Source organism: Chlorocebus sabaeus, chromosome 3 (assembly GCF_047675955.1).
Source record: "Chlorocebus sabaeus isolate Y175 chromosome 3, mChlSab1.0.hap1, whole genome shotgun sequence".
In the NCBI taxonomy this organism is placed as follows: domain Eukaryota; kingdom Metazoa; phylum Chordata; class Mammalia; order Primates; family Cercopithecidae; genus Chlorocebus; species Chlorocebus sabaeus.
In genome coordinates, this window is record NC_132906.1 from 19,981,428 (window position 1) to 19,998,553 (window position 17,126).

Sequence of the window (17,126 nt, forward strand, 5' to 3'; positions counted from 1 at the left end):
TAACACTGTCTGCAAGCCCAGAGAAAACATGACCTTTAGAATTCTACCTTGTGGAAAAGAGTTTCTTGCTCAAGTTCTCTGTGACTTAGTGTGCAAATGGAAATAGCTGAAAACAATAGTATGTGAACATTTGCACCCCACAAGTCTTTCTGGTTATCTATCTTCAGAAATCTTCTGCATTACTTTTCTACACGTTTTTCCACATAATACTTTGCTATAATAACTTACAATTATGCCAGATAGGCTAATTTTACGGTAGTAAACTGATAAAGAATTATAGTATTCCAATCAAGGCATATGCTTATTACAGCCAACGACTATATTTACATTAATGAGTGGGAAGAATAACTAAGATGTTTTTATGCATGCAAACTAAAGTAGTAGTTAAGATTATGTGTCCAGCGTCCGCCTGGTTCTAACTGTTCTTTCACCTCTGTTCAATATCTGATCTGAGGCAAATTACTTGACCTGTCTGCATCTCTGTTTCTTCATCTCTAAAATGAAGATAACACTAGTCTCTACTTTAGTAAGCTATTGTAAAGATTAATAAAATCTTACTTGGAATCAGCTAAGAAAGGGCCTGGTAAGCTATGTTAGCTGGTACTATCATTTATTGCTAGTGGATGAAACGCTAAAGTGGACAACGAAGTCCACTTTAAGTTAAGCATGCTTCCATCAGTGTTTCATGGGAGGTGGCTATGTGATAGCACTGTCATTGGAAATACAAAGCCACCAAGAAAGCCACATTACACAAAGAAGTGCCACACAATATAACTCTGGGTATTATAGTATGTATTGTTTTCTTGTTCCCGATACCCTTGCTGGACACAGGGGCAAAATTACTATTTTGGAATACCCATATATTAATGCATACATCACCAGCATGCAGATTATCAATTCTGGTGGGTGGTTAATTCTAAGAACTACCAGGCATGCAACCCTTGGGAGAACGTTCTTTCCAGATTATGTTCTTGGCAAGAATCCCATGATCTCTCAGGAAAACGGGTCACTCCGGAGCATTGCTATCACGTAAAACTTGATCAGATACCCAGTTACGGGTGGCAACAGGAAGGAATGTGCACAGTCTTCTAGAATCCCCCTTCCTACTGGTCTATCCATGAATCAGACAGACAAGCTTAACCACACAGCACAGTCCTTTTCAGACCCCCTCACTTCACCAGTGATTGGAACTTAGCTCTTATCTCTTCTTTCCTAACATTTCTGTTCTCTGGTGTGGATCATCCTCAGGCTTCCCAGATAATTCATCCTGGGAAATGCTATTGTGGATGACCATCTGTGTACCTTCAGTCTTTACATTCTACAACTCTTGGAGGTACCAAGCTGCCGAGCACTGGGTTCTAATGGCTTTCATAGATGAGGACAGACTCTCACAGACTAGTCTAGAGTGGGAAAACCAGCACTGAAGAAAGTAAAAGAGAACATGGTGGCCGTGGTTAGCAGCCATTAAAGTGGCATGGAACTTGGATTCTTGAGCCGGGTTTAAAAGAAATGCAGGATTAGAACTGGAATGACATTGTATAACATGTTACTTATTAACGGCTGGGCCACTGTCATCATGAAGCATTGATTTTCCAAGTTTTCATAAATACATTGACAAGGCAATGACCCCAAGGACTCCCTACCCAATCCCATTAGCTGCTACATGGTTTTATTAACCAGTGATGCTTTTACCATGTAAAGAGCCACTGCAATGGCTACAGATTGTCATTTTTGTCATTTTTGTTTTTTTGAGACAAGGTCTGTCTCTGACACCCAGGCTGGAGAACAGTGGTATGATCATAGCTCACTGCACCCTTGAACTCCTGGGCTCTAGTGATCTTACCTCCTAAGTAGCTGAGACTACAGGCATGTACAACCACAGCTGGTTACTTTTTTGTTTTTAAATTTTTGTGGAGCTGGAGATCTTGCTATATTGCCCAGGTTGGTCTCAAACTCCTGGCTTCAGGCGATCCTCCCACCTCAGCCTCCCAAATTGGAGGGACTATGTGTGTGAGCTATTTTTGTGATTTCTAATGCAGGTCACAACTGTAGTAAAAATAAATTGAAACCCCACCATCTTGCCATAGAGAAAATAAAAAATGCTAAAATTCTAACTAATAACTCCACTGTCCTCTTTATTCTGGTGTTTCTAAAACTAGAATATACCTTATAGTTGATGGCAATAAAAACTTGTCAAGATGACTGGTAGAGGGACTAATTGTGACCTGGTTACTGTAGCTGGAGGACACACAAGTGATGTTGGCGGAGCATAGCAGGCATCAGCTCAGGGAATTATTTCCATTGATAGCTCAGGTTTGTTTTTAACTTCAGTTAAAATTCCTAATTATTATTTTAAACAATTAAAAAACATTACACTATATAGAACGTTAGAATAATGAACAAAGAAATGGAGCACTGGATGCAAATACACCATAAGTGAAGTAAGATTATTTGCTCCAGAAACGACTACACTTCCAATAAGGTTTACAAAAGCAAGATTCCCCCGGGGGAGGAATTTGGATTTAAATTTGTTGGGAAGACAAATTCCTAGAGGACTGCGTGTCCCAGGCCATGCAATTAAAGAGGGAGAAACTGCTAAATTTCATGAAATAGATCACAGAATGCTTAAAACTAGAAGAACTGGGAAGACTGATTCAAGTACCACGAAGGACTACTAGGCCCTGTCAAAAAATTCAAGGAAAGCTGTTAAATTTTCTGTGATATGTAATGCAATTAAGCAAAACATGTAAGTCTCAGTTTACAGTCACCATCACGCAAGAATCCAGGGCTTTTAGGCCTTAATTTTCTTGTGCTGATATTGTTTCTTTTCCCATAATGATTATAGCTTGAAGACTGTTTCCATTACATATGCCAATAAAAGAAAAGGACTTGGTAAAATTTGCAGTGAGAGTGAGGGAGAGGAATACACCTTTTCCAATAAATCTGCTACCTTTTGCTTCCTTTCTGGGGGTTAACTTTTCAAGTTTAAGTACTTGTAATAAAGTGTACAAATCTTAAGAATGTACCTTTACGAAGTAAACACAATCTTAATCATCCACACCGCCTAAGCCTCGCAGTGCCCGGTTCTGGATGCTACCTTCTCCCTGCCAAAGGTAACCCTATACTGACCTCTATTACTATCAATTAAGTTTGCCTGCTTCTGGACTTTATAAATATGAAATCATACAATATATACTCTTTTGTTTCTGGTTTGTGTGGCTCAACATTATCTCTGTGAGTTACCCATGCTGTGTGTAGCAGGACTTGATTCTCTTTGGTGCTGCAATGGTATTCCATTGTATGACTTTGTCACAATTTACCCATTCCACAATTCTGTTGATTTCAGTTTGGGGCTATTATGAATAATGCCACCATAACGGAACATGTCTTTTGGAGCAGGTGTGTGCATATTTCACTGTGTGGAAAGGCTGGGTCACAGAGTATGGATATGTTCAGCTTTAGTGTCTACTGATAAACAGTTTTCCAAAGTGTTTTTCCCAATTTACATTCTTGTGAGCAGAGTATAAGGGTTTCATTTGCTTCTGTCCTCACCAACACTTTATATTGACAGCTTAAAAAAATTTTTTTAGCCATTCTTTGGGTGCATAGTATACTCCTTCATTTTTATTTTTATTTGCAGATAAATGAATTACTTTTGGTACTGCTTGTCATTGATATTTTTAGGAACATGAACCAGTAGTTTTTGTTTTTGAGAAGTAAACATATGTATCAGCCTTTCGAGTCAAAACTATTAGGCACAAAGGCATTTTTATAATAGTAGCACTATTCATTAGTTTTCAAGTATGTAACTTGCAGATAAATATGCGTAGAAATTTGATTTTCTATCCTCTAGCCAGTCCACAATACTTGGAAACTTAAAACAGGAAGAGGCCTGTCAGAATGAATGCTCTTGGGGGCAATGGGCTGGAGGGGGAGCTCTTTAGAAAGTTACTGAAGGCTGAATAAAAATATTTACTGTTTTGGACTGTGTATACAAAGGCTTCTGTATTTTATGAGACTTAGTGAAATACTTTTTGAAATAGTAAGTTCCTACTGCATTTAAATATATACTTTTGTTTATAATAAAAGGCCAAACATGTTGTTATGTATTCCTACTGCATGAAGTAAAGTATCCCTGTAAATATGTCCATCTGTTTTGTATTATACATAAATTCACACTAATGAGAGTTCATTTTATATATAAAGTGAGGAAAGTGAGGGTACATTAGTAAAAAGTCTATGTTACAGATACTCTGAAAAAGAAATAGAATTTTATTACAACTTTCACATAAAGAATACTTAAACTCACTGAAATACTCAGAGAATGATGTATTCTGGTTAATTCATTTTCCAGGAAATACTTGGTTAACCAGAAAGTACGTACACACACACACACACACACACACACACACACACACCCCTATAGCACTAAAGACAGAATAAATAAACTTGACAAAAACCAATCATCTTGCGGTTTGTGACACTTTGTCTAATGATTTCAGCACTGAAATCATTCTGATTAATCTTATGTCTTTACTTATTTGGGTTATGATTAATCAAGACTTTTTTTTTTAAACCTGCAAACTCTATAATCAAGCCAATTTTATATTAGTCCTTCCGAATTTGTTTAATGAAGAGAACAGAAAGACTTAAGTAGCAATTCTTATAGAGAGTGTATACATTCTACAGAATAAAGCCTACAAAAGATCATCAAGAAATATTTGTTGGGTGAATGAATAACTGTAAATGATGTTAGAGGATATCTGTGAACAGTGATTCTCTTATTAAACATTAGCTGTCATTATTTTAACATCTCTTCATGCTCAACCAACACATATTCTTATGTTACAAATGTGTATGACTCAAACAAATGATTACTGGATTAAGGAAAACTTTTATATTGAATTTATAAGATAATAAACTATTAATCAGTGGAAACAACACAAAATTTTATTTTGTGGTTCTCAACATACTGGCATAGGTATTAAAAATATTTTACTAAATATCTGCGTAGGTTCCGAGGTGCTCTAAATAGTGAAAGAAAAGAGAAGATATGTACCTTATTCCAAAGGATTCCCGTTTCTCAAAGTAATATCTCATTGCAAGGGAAAATGGTGAATCATCTATGGTGATTCTCATTAGAAGAGTTTATATTCTTGGATGCTGATGTGGAACTAAATCATTATGTTGAGTGACACTATACTGTCTATAGTCACTTTTTATGAACTAAAATTATTTCAGGTCTTTCCTTCAAGAATTAAATATTTTGTAATTCAAAGAAGCTGGGAAGTGCACATCTCGGTGTGCAAACATAACAGGAATCTTATACTTAACAAGTTTAAAACTCAACCCTGGATTCCACCCTAGAAAACCTGTTCTCTCTAAGTCGTCCGCCATCTCAGTGAAGGGCAAGAGGCAACCCCACTCTTCCAGTTGTTCAGGCCCCACACTGAGGAGTCATCTTTGACTCCCTTTCACCTACAACCAATCTATGGGCAAATCCTCTCAACTCCTGGCAGTATCTGACCATCTCTTACCATCTCCATGCCTAGCCTTAGTCCTGTCCTCATTTTCTCTCCTCTAGACCACTGCAGCAGCCTCCTAACTGGTCTCCTTCCTTCAGCTTGAAAAAGTTTTCCGAAGTGATTTTTCCTGCGCAGTTCCCTCTTCACACAGCAATCAGAGGAATTTTTATAAAATATGTTGTCATTTGTAAGAACTATATTAGAAAGAACCAGCATGGTTAACTTTAAGTCTTTAAAAAGCATGATGGAACTTTATATTTCTCTAATGATTTTCAGGAATGAGGGTATTTGCCTCTCCCATATGCAACATAAATTGTTATACTTTTACTCTCTTCTATTCCTCCTCTGTGCCAATTTAACTGACCAAAACCGACAGAATTAACCAAACATCTTCTTGATTTTTGTTTAATTGTAAAAATAATGTGAGAATTTAGGCCTTGTTTATTATTAAATTCACAATTTTTAATATGGTATACCCTTAGAAAGAATGATTCTTGGTATTTGAGTTTTTAAAAAATAGATTTACCACAATTATTTAGACCTGATTTTGTGCTGAACTGCTTCTAACGCTCATTACTGGTCCTTTTATATCACAAGACTCCCATTCTTAAGGAATTTTTATTCCTCTCTTAATTGACTATTTATACAAATATATATATTTATTTCAAAGTTATTTTTTAAAAGGTTACTTAAGAGACATTTTAAGCCTCTGAATATCTGCAACTATCTGATACTTTGTACTTCGGCTGCGCACAGCATTCTTGGGTCACAGGAACTGTCTCTTCAAAATCCTGCAGACTTTGTTCCTCTATCCCATGGCATTCAAGGTTTTAGGGACAACTAATGTAAGATTAATTTTTCTTTCTCTAACAATAGCTTGTTTTTTGTCTGCTTCTCTGCTTTTAGGATATTTTCTTTATTTTTGAAATGTTAAAATTCCATGAAGCTGTGTTGAGGTGCTTCTCTCTTTGGTTAATTCTGCATGGTACTTTGCAAAGTCCTTTTGATTCACAGACTTAGGCCTTTCTTCAGGTCAGTGCAGTTTTGTTACTACTTTGGTTACTGTTTATGAATATTTTTCAGTGGCCTCTTCTATGGGGATATCATTTGTTCATTCAGCATATGTTTACTAAGCACTTACCATGTTTCATGTACTGTTCTATTTGTTGGGATGACTCAGGGCTCTATATGTCAGCTCTCTACTTTGTTTTTACTAAGTAGCTTTCTTATCGTTTTCACCTCTTTATTTCCTCTGGATAACTTTTCAAGTTTTTTGTTCATATTAGTACTTAGATTTAGGACTGGATGGAGTCTGTTCTTTCTACTTTTCATGTAGATTTGAGTTTTGGCAGTGCACTTTTAGTTTTCTTATCTTTCCTTATTGCACTCAATTCCCTTATTATTTCTGCTTGCTTCTTAGCCAGATACTTTTCAATTTATATCTTATTTCACATACTTCAAATTTCTTTGAATTGTGAGAACACAAAGCAGACGTTTTCCAAAAATTTTATGTTTTCTGAAGAATATTCTATCCCAGCAGCATCTTCTATATCTTAAATGCTTGCGATTCCACCTCAATACGCAAGCTTTTCATACATCCCATGTTATTTTATGTTTTCCGTGTCCTTATTCTCAAATGATGAGATACAAAACTGTTCAGGAACAGATTGGACAGATGCTCCTTGGCTGCATTCACTTTCCACTTAGTTTCTACTAGAATTCTCCTTGAGAGATTTTAAACTGGTTGAACTAAATCTACAATGCCAGCTCAAGAATTCAGCAGGGAAGGAACTGAAATTGCGGACAGTCCCAGCATGAGAACTTCATCACCACATCATTTCTTATTTTGTTTGGAAAAGCCATTGCAATGGGGCCAACTTTGGGCATTTGGCTCCTTTGTGATTTAGTCTTCAAGCCAAGTATAAGTTGGGGCTGGTCTGGCCTTTTCCCCAGGGCTATTCCCCTTTCAGCTTCCTGCCTGTAGCCACCGCGTGAAACCTAGACCTCCCCCCAACCATGTCTCCCTAGCGCTGCTGCTTTCAAACGCTGCTGCATGGCAGTGACAAAATGGAGGTCAAGTGATCTGCTTCTCACCAGCTCTAGCGCTCTTTCTTCTTTTCCCTGCCTTTCCAGTCAAGGGATGTTAGTGACATTCTCTTAGCTCTCATGCAGTTACTCATGAATAATGCTATTTCTCAGGAAGGTTTTCAAGTTGTCTTTGAGACGGGTCCCATCAAACTATATTTAGCAAAAATTCTTCAAAGCTGTTTGCATGTCACTAGCCCTCTTCATTAATTTCTCCTGACATGTTGGGTTTTCAATGTGTAAAGCTTTTGACTATTTAAATAATTTTAATGGTCACCTAGCAAAGACTGGGTTAGAGATGCCCATAGCCATGCAGCCCAGAAGTCAGGACTATATTTCTAGGCTGCACCTGGATGAAGTTGTCCTCTCATGGCCACTGACACCATGTCTTGAGTGATGAGCCATTCATGATGTGCTAAGAAAGAGTAACTGGCACTTTGCTGCTCTCCTGTGACATGCAGACATTCCTTGACATGGCTGTTCTCACCCTTCCCCTCTCTTTGCTCTACACTCTTGCCTTAGTTGACATATCTTCCCTTGGCTTGGGCTGTCTCTCTATTCAGATGACCACAAAAATACATATATAAATATCCACATAAACATGAAACCCTATCTAGTCCTCACCTTGTCCCGAACTCCAAATTCAGGTTTTGAAAACTTTAAACATCATGTTTGATATTTTTACACAGGTGTCCCAATAGTAAGACAACATATTATAACATCCAAAGCAAACATTTGCTTTCTTCACGAGTCTGTCTTCTTCCTGTGTCCCCTATTTCTGTCCTCCAGGGCTTGAAAACCTCCCATTTCCCTTCCCCCACGTTCAGTGTCACTTGTCTTTTTCTCCTACCTCCAAACTGCTTCTTGAATTTGTCTCATTCTTTCCATTTTCATTTCAATTACCCTGGTTCAGGTTCCTATCACTTCTCACCCAAATAACTGATACTGTTTTATGATTTATTCTCCTGACTTCCACCTCTCTTGTCTCTGAAACTTTCTCCTCCATGGCTATAAAACGTCCTGGAGAAGACAGAACCAGCTCTCAGCTCATGCCTGAGACCACACAGTGTCATGCATCTGTCTGTGCTGTGCCCTCTACTGGGGCCTTGTTTCCACCCTTCTCTGTCTGGTTAATACTTGTGTGTCCCTCAAGGCTCAGTTCATGTACCCCTACCTCCAAATCTATCCTTGAATCCATTTCTTCTGAGCTCCACCACATTCTAAGCCTCCCTCTACCTAGGTACTTACCATATTAAATGGAATGATCTCTTTAGGTGTCTGTCTTCTCTGCCCCTCAAGCCCAGAATTTTCTTAGTACAGGGACACTATCTTATCAATCTCTGTGCCCTCAGTGCCAAGCACAGTGCGTGCCACACAATCAGTGTTCAGAGCACTGTTTATCTGAACAAAAGCTTAGTGTGAAACACCACAGGGGAAAATAGGAACATAATTGTTGGTTCATGGAGATATCATGCTAGCCAAAGCAATCAGAGAAAGTTTAATTTAGTTTAGCCTGAGAATGAAATTATGATTATAGATCCGAAAAACATTGGAGAGAAGATATGATTAAAATCAAGTGGTTTTTTGTTAGAGCATGCATGCTGCAATAGGAGATTGAGATTCTGAACCAAGTATAATTGAAGTATTTATGGACTGATGAGAAGACTCATGTGATCGATTCACAAAAGAAAAAAGGTACAATAACTCAAAGAAGCCAAGAAAAGCCACTGGTGATAGCTATCTTAATCGAGAAGACAGACATGTACTGCAACACAGGCACATGTTAAAGCAGACATTAACATGGGTGGCAACGGCATTTCCTGCTCCTCAAATCCCACCTGGAATCAATGAGTGGGCCTGAGGCTGTGCTTTGGAAAGTCATCTCAAGTGATGATTTGCTAGTTCCTGGCCAAACTTTGTGCTGTTCACCAAGGAAACACCCATGGTTACTTGGATTACATAGCAACCTCAAAACAGCTGGAAGATATTAGTCAATCGGAGCCACACAGGACTGGCAGAAGATGGCAAAATGGAACCAAATCAAAGGTTCCTTGCTTTGTTTTCAATCTAAAGTTCCATATTCTACACAAGGCCATGTCCATGCTTGGCCAGTAGCTATGTTTTAAACTAGCCCTATCTTCCTAAATTGAGGACTAGAAGGCCCACCGGAGAATAACTCCCCTATGGAATAAAAATAAAGATTCAACAAGGAAAACACTTGAAAAATGCTGTGTTGGCATTTGGATAATGATGCACAATGTTTTATGAGTATATGTAAGAATACACTTTTTATGGAATCGTTGAATTGGAAGAAGAGAACAGAGACCCTAACAAAAAACAATGAACTGAGCTTTGGGCCCAGACGCCTGCCTCGCTAGCCATACAGCCCAGGACAGGTTACACCATCTTTCTAATCTTCAGGTCTCTCATTTATAAAATGGGGGCAAAAGATGGCAAAAATGGGACCAATATTCACAGGATTATGAGAATTGACACAATGTATGTTTCTTCATCTATCAAATGTAGAAAATTACACATATACTGGTTTCTGTAGAGATTAAATAACACAATGAATGTAAAGTACCTGACTGGGTACCTGGCCTGTAATGCAGGCTGATAAATCTTAGCAAGTACAATGAAGGTAACAATGAAGCGAATCCTTCTGTAGAGAATGCTGCATACTAGGCACTGTTTATGTATATCATCAGAGTTCTCACTAACACACTATTATCTGTCATTCTCATTTTATAGAACCCAGGCTGTCTGGCTGCAGAGGATGACAATAATGATGGAGGTGATCTTGGTGATGACGACAATATAAAGCACCTAGTAGAATGCCTGGTGCATGGTAAATTCTCAGTAAATGCTTGCTATTATTATAATGCTGGTATTGTTTGTAAAGATTTCTAAAGATGGAAGTGCTACATCTCTTTTAGCTACTTATTCAAGGATTAAATTGCTTTTATCTTCCTTCCTATATCTTAAAACTCCTTCTTGGTATCAGTGAAGCCTATTTTCTCGTTTTAGATCTCCAGAGTGGAAGAGAATAAAAACTCTCCTGAAATAATTACTCTTGTTGAGGATATTTAGTAAGTTATTGACCCCAATCCCCTTAAGGATTTTTAAAAAATGGGTGTTACTTTGCTTTCTATGCATTTAATCTTACTTGTTGCTTTTACCTAAGACCTTCAGAGTTTTCTTTCATTCCTCTTTGAAAGTTGAAAGCAAAAGTGGACTCTGTTTTCTGATACTGGTGTCACTGTTGTGGTGATTAGTGGAAGAGCCATTCCTTGATGCTAACTCTAATTCTAACCCAGGCTTTGTTCGTGTGTGACTGTGAAAAGTCAGAGCAGTGGACCTGACTTTTCATCTTTTGGCTGATTGTATAAACATGATACCATTTATGTAAAGGGATGATTTGAGGATTAAATGTGATAGTGCTTGTAAAAGCAACTATAGCATGGTCCCCAACAAATACTAATCAAGACATCAACTAATACCAGATGAGGAATCTGATACCTTCAATTAAAAATGTATTCTTATATCCCTTTGTAGCACTGTGAATCCTCTAAGGGCCTCTGTTTCTGCCCGCAGGGTAGGACTCAATGTTGTCTGCATGTTCTTGTGGCATCCAGGGCTATTCGGGATCTGGTACCTACGACTCTGGCAGCCTCCTCTCTTGACACTGTCTCCCACCAAGGTGTGCTTTTCTCAGCCATACCAAATACTCTGTCTTTCTCTGAACTCACTGCACAATCCTATACCTCTGTGCACTTGTGCATACTGCTTCCTGTGTCAGACATGCCTTGACTTCTTAAGCACATGGGAAATTCCTCAGCATCTTTCAAGAGTAAATTCAAACATTACATTCTCCATGAAGCCTTTCCTCATTTTGTCTCATAGCATTGTGTGCAACATTCTCCACAGAACTTAGGAAATTTAGTTGACTTTGAGTTCGTTCTTTGAGGGCAGAAGCTGTATCTTAGTTTTCTATCTCTAATGCCTGGTGTGCATTGAGAACTTAAGAAGTGAGTGAATCACTGAACCATACTCATTCTCCCGTCTTAGGATAGGAACCATCTCCCAGTACCCTCACCTCCTCTGAATCACCCATTTTGGCCCTTAGCCAACTATTGCCTTACCCTGAAGCTCAGAGCCAACCTGGCACTGTCCTGGTGCTCTCCATGTCCAGGGCAATGAACACTCGTCAAATGAGCGACTATGTAAGACGATCCAATCATTCAACATCATGTTGTTCACATAGTTTATATAAAATCTTACGCTGTTTTATCCTAAATAACTGCATATGGATTTTTAAAAAAGCAAATGGTTTAATTTTTACATTTCTTAGATTTTGAAATTAGACATCTGGCTAATTATTATAAAGATCTTTCCTCTTGGAAATGATAGAACTTTTATTAATCTCTGGATACAGTTTAGATCTTTTGAAAAATGAGGCTTTTCCAGAGTTTTGGGTTAAAATGGTGGATTAAAACCTGCATCACAAAAGTTCTAATCCCCAATACTTAGCAAAAATAATGAAACTTCCCCCAAAAGAACAATTACAAATAAGAACCAAAAAGGGAAAGGCGATCAGCTTGAAATACTTCATGGAAAAGAAACACAAGATTCCACAGTAGAATGGAGAAGCAGGGTACAGCTTGGCTCCCAACCCTTCTCCCTTTGCCCTGAAATGAGGTTTTGCTTTCTCTTTAGACAAAATAATCTGATTTTGTTTGTGATTTTAAGGAACACTCAGCCCCTCCTAAATTATTTGTGTAAATTGACCAGAGCACAATTTCTAATGTGAAATCTCCAAACAATAGTCATGCTTAGGAAATACTGAAGTGTCTTAATATTTTCAGGAGCAGTAGCAGTACTAACTGGTTCCTCAGCATTGAGAGTTTTGTGAAACTGCAAAAGGGTAGGCAATGTGAGAGCAAGGGGAGAGCAGAAGGAGGAGGAGCCGGGGATACAGAGAATACATACCCTGGATGATCAAAAAGAAAGCCATGGGATAGTCCAGTTTTATGCAGACATTTTCACACCGATACATTTTTTTGGACTGGCTAATTAGGGTTCAGATAATTTTCTCCAAGACTTTAGGAATGTGTCCAGGTTTGGACCCAGGTTATTTTCTTGGTTCATAAGTAGAAGATTACCTGTAAATTATCCAGGATGATTCGGAGGGAGTGCACCTGTCGCCGAACAGCACCTGAAAACCTTTCATAGGTTGCAGCATCGTATTCACTCATTTGGATCTCCTTTAGCCTGAAACCAGAGGAGTATAAAAAGTTAACAGCTTAAATCACATAAATGTGGGGTTTTACTTTCATTCACCTCCTGCTAGAACTTTAGCAAACTTCTTGGAAACTCAGATTCATGTTAATGAGAAAAGGCAAGAAGCGATGTCTCCAGCTATGCTTCCATATTCAAAGAAGGTAACATCCAGTAGTGTGCTAGTAAAAGGTTAACAAACTAGGACAAGAAAAAAGTCCTAGATTTGTAGTGTTTGCTGATTTCCATGATGTAAATATTGCCACCATGATCAGTTACAAGCTATGAACAGTGAGTTAGAAAAAAATGTGCACCATTGGCTCTTATGAGCCAGTATGAATTGGCTTTGTGGTACACCATTGCTATATCCCAAAGCCATACTGTGATGTTTCAGCCGATCAGTTCATGTGGCAGATTCCTAAGAGGGTTCCCATGGGTTGCTTTTTAAGATTGAGATCGTGTATTTGGTTGACCAAGATAACAGTTCAAGCCTAAAGAACGTAAGTGAATGTGCTGCTCTGTACTCCTATGTGAGAGTTTTCTAAAATCGCTGACAGTGTAATCTAGACAGGACAATTGTATTTTAATATTACTGTGGCTTTGAAATTCTGTCTTCCCAGTATGCTGCTCCTTTTTATCAGTTTTTATCATTTGCTTCACTGAAGCCCCACCAGCACACTGGAAGCTCCCCATACACATTACACGCCCTGCAAGTGCTTCTCTCCCACTTGGAGTGTCCTTCCCCTGACTTTGCCTACTAACTCCCACTTACTCTTCAAGACTCAAGTCAATGATTGCCTCCTCCAGGAAGCCTGCTCTGACCCCCAGGTCTCTCTTCTGTGCTCTTATCTCACTTCATTCTTCCCTCAGAGAATTTGCTCTCCATGCTGTAACTATCTGCCTTCTGTCTCCCCAACTAGGCTCTATGCTCCTTTAGATAAGGGCTGAGTCTTTCTCATCTTTATCTTTACAGTGCCTAGCATGGAACTAACATATAATGGGTGCTCAGAATAAATAGAAATGAATGACTGAAATAAAAATGCAACTCAGCACTACTTAAAATGCAGCAAATAGTCAGTAGAAAGTTCATTCAAAGAGTGACCTCTCGGGTTTTACAGTGTTGTATCCACAATACACTAACTTAATCACACATTTCTATAAATTTCTATTAATATAAAAGGTACTGATACTAGGACAAAGAATAATAAGTGCAAATCTCAAAAGTCCAAGCATAACATAATGTTCTAAACTGGTGTGGGTGTATATGCATGCAGTGTTGGAGATATGAATCCTAGGTGTATAGCAGAAACTCTTTTCTAATGTGTATTTTTTTATCACCTTGAGCTAAAACAGAAACCTCAAATACTGAATGAGAATAAATGTTCTCCATTCTTCCCTGTCAGGTTGAGAAAAATCCATTCACCATGGGGGAGAGCTCTAGAAGCTTATTACAATTACATAATGCTGGGCCTAGACTACCATGGGGTAGACTGGCATTCCTGCCCTATCACCCCACTGGATAATACCAACTTAGGTTTCAAGATCTAGCTCAAAGGCTACATCCTTTCTGAAGTCTTGTTTGAGCCCTTGCGTAAAGCTGGCCATTCCCTTTTCATGTGCCCTATACAGACATCTACCATGAAACTCGCATACTTTATTCTTTAATAGATAAGCCTGTTGCCCTCTCTTATGGTATTTTCAAATTTTTCTTTCCATAGTAGGAAATGTTTTACATTGAGATCTTGTAAACACAAATGCATGTATGTATATAGGATAACTGAAACAAAAATTTAATGACAAATAATTTTATTACATGGGATGTACTCTGATGTTTTCTATTCTATTCCTCAGGGAGAAGGACCATGTTTTATTTTTTCATTGAACTTCCAGTACCTACCACAATACCTGGCACACAGTGGCACTCAGTAAGTGCTACTGGATGGCTCTTTGAAATACTGACTATTACAAGGTAAATACAGACGAGGCCACTATAATATCTGAATGGTTGTATCTTGAGGTGACATGCCAGGGTGCATTTCTAAATCTAATTAACTCTCAGTCTTGAAGAATAAAAAGAAATATGTGTATAGGACTTGACCTCCTGACAATACCTCTTGTATTTAGTTTCTGGAAGTCTCTGAAATCTCTCTATGACTTTTTATTAGATTAAGTTATGTCTCAAGTATCAAAGCTGACAGAAGCTGGGCACAACGAACAATGCAGGACACGCCACCTACTCCTTCGTACCTAAACTGGTGTGTGTGTGTGTATGTCAATATGCTTCTTCTCAAAGAAGGGAGATTAGCACTGATTAGAAACAAATGTAGACACAGCTGTCCTTGGGGTGAGGAGGGGATGGAGGAGAGAGAGAGAAAAAAAATATATATATACACATATATAGCATAGTACCTAACATATAATGGATGCTCAAAATGAACTGAATGGCTGAAATAAAAATACAACTCAGGATTATTTAAAATGCAGCAACTTAACCTAACTGTAAGTAGAAAGTTCATTTGCTGGGTGACCTCTCTTGGGTTTTACAGTGCCGTATCCCTAATGCGCTAATTTAATCACATATTTCTATAAATAGAAAAGGTACTGATATTAGGACAGGGAATAATGAACATATATCTCAAAAGCCTAACCACAACACAATCTTCTGAACTACTGTGTGTGTGTGGGTGCGCACACGTGCAATGTTGGAGGTATGGGGTTGTGGGTGTATATGTAAATACAAACAAATATACACACATAAAAACACATATGTACATACACACATACATATCAAGGAAGGAGCTAGCCATTTGGTAAGCCACCTCTAGCAGACTGGTCTTTGCAGAGTGATCAGAATTAGCTCCAGTTATAGGGCTACCACTGGTGCGATCATGTTGCACCCAAAACACACCACATGCTGTTTTAATTATGAAGAAATCTGGAAACCATATTCCAGATTGTGTCGGTTTTCAGAAAGATCACCTACAAGGCAATCAAAGCTGATAAAATTTGAAAGATGATGACTGAAGCAGGGGACGTAGAAAGAAAGAAAAGAGAAATTTTAGCCTCTGGATCAAATGAGGTACCCATTGCTAATACTCTCAAGCCCACAAAACTAGCTGGAAATACATCTTTCTGCTTCTTTAACCCTGATCAAAACTGCAGGGCACAGCTGCTTCACATCCTAGTAATCTATGTGGACTAACTGCATTTTGTTGGCACAGTATATTTTTAAAGGGTATATTTATTGTTACGTAAGAGTCTGGGAATTTTAGTTCTCATTTTACTTTTTCTTATAGGTCAGACTTAAATACTATAATTTTAAATCAATTATAAGGAAAACAACCATAAGCTTAGATCCACTGTGTGAGGCTGATTAATTTTGCAAATGGTAGTGGATGCAATCTCCACAGCTGGTGCCCACCCTAAACGCTTTTTCTAAGTGTGTACATGTACCTCACTGTCTATTTCATTTGCTTTTCACTGGTACGATGTTTCTGTTCTATTTTATTCACGTTTTATGCTTGTCTTTCTTTGTTAGTCTGCCTGAGTTAATATATTCTTGATATGTAGGGGCTGGTATCTAGCTTAAAACCAGATACACATAGATGCTATCAAAATGCTGTGTTGATGATGTCAGGAACCCACTTAGCAGCATTAGGCTCTCCAAGGCACTAGCACACACTTTCTGGCTCATAGCTAGGACTGCCTAGTTTCAGTCAGTCTCTGAATTAAGTACTAAAGGATGACTCCATTACTTGTATGCATGTGTGTATCATTCATTCCACAAATACATATGAAGGTTTGCTACATACCACGTTCTGGGTGTAGGTCCTGGGGTTACACTAGAGCACAAAACAGACGGATGCCTGCCCCCCAGAAACTTATAGTCAGTGGAGAGATAATCAACTATTCACAAGCCACATAATGGGAAACAGTGCTAAGAGTTATGGAGAAAAAGTACAGGATGCCATAAAAGGATCAATGGTGGGAACTGACCTCATTCCGCATATGCGTAAGCGGCAAAATTGTTTTAAAACTTATTTGATGATAGTGAAGAATTATTACTTTTTAAAGACTTAATAATAGTATTGTGAGTTTGTATTTTTTCCTTTTTATATTATGGAGATACACTTGGAAATATTTACAATGAAATGATAGAAGTCTTGGATTAGCTTCAAAACAAGCCAGCAGAGAAGACTAGGAGTGGAGCCAGATTTTTCCTCTTGAAGTTGGGGGGTC

General features: G+C 38.3%; 1 protein-coding gene across 2 annotated transcripts in view; it reads right to left on the minus strand.

Annotated features, from left to right (window-relative positions):
- Positions 1–17,126, minus strand: part of VWA8 (von Willebrand factor A domain containing 8) — a 381,976-nt gene that overhangs the window by 21,605 nt on the left and 343,245 nt on the right. For both annotated transcript variants that reach the window (XM_007960236.3, XM_073013736.1), the window contains one exon: positions 12,773–12,881. In XM_007960236.3, the coding sequence (XP_007958427.3) occupies positions 12,773–12,881 (109 nt within the window). The remainder of the gene's footprint in view (positions 1–12,772; positions 12,882–17,126) is intronic.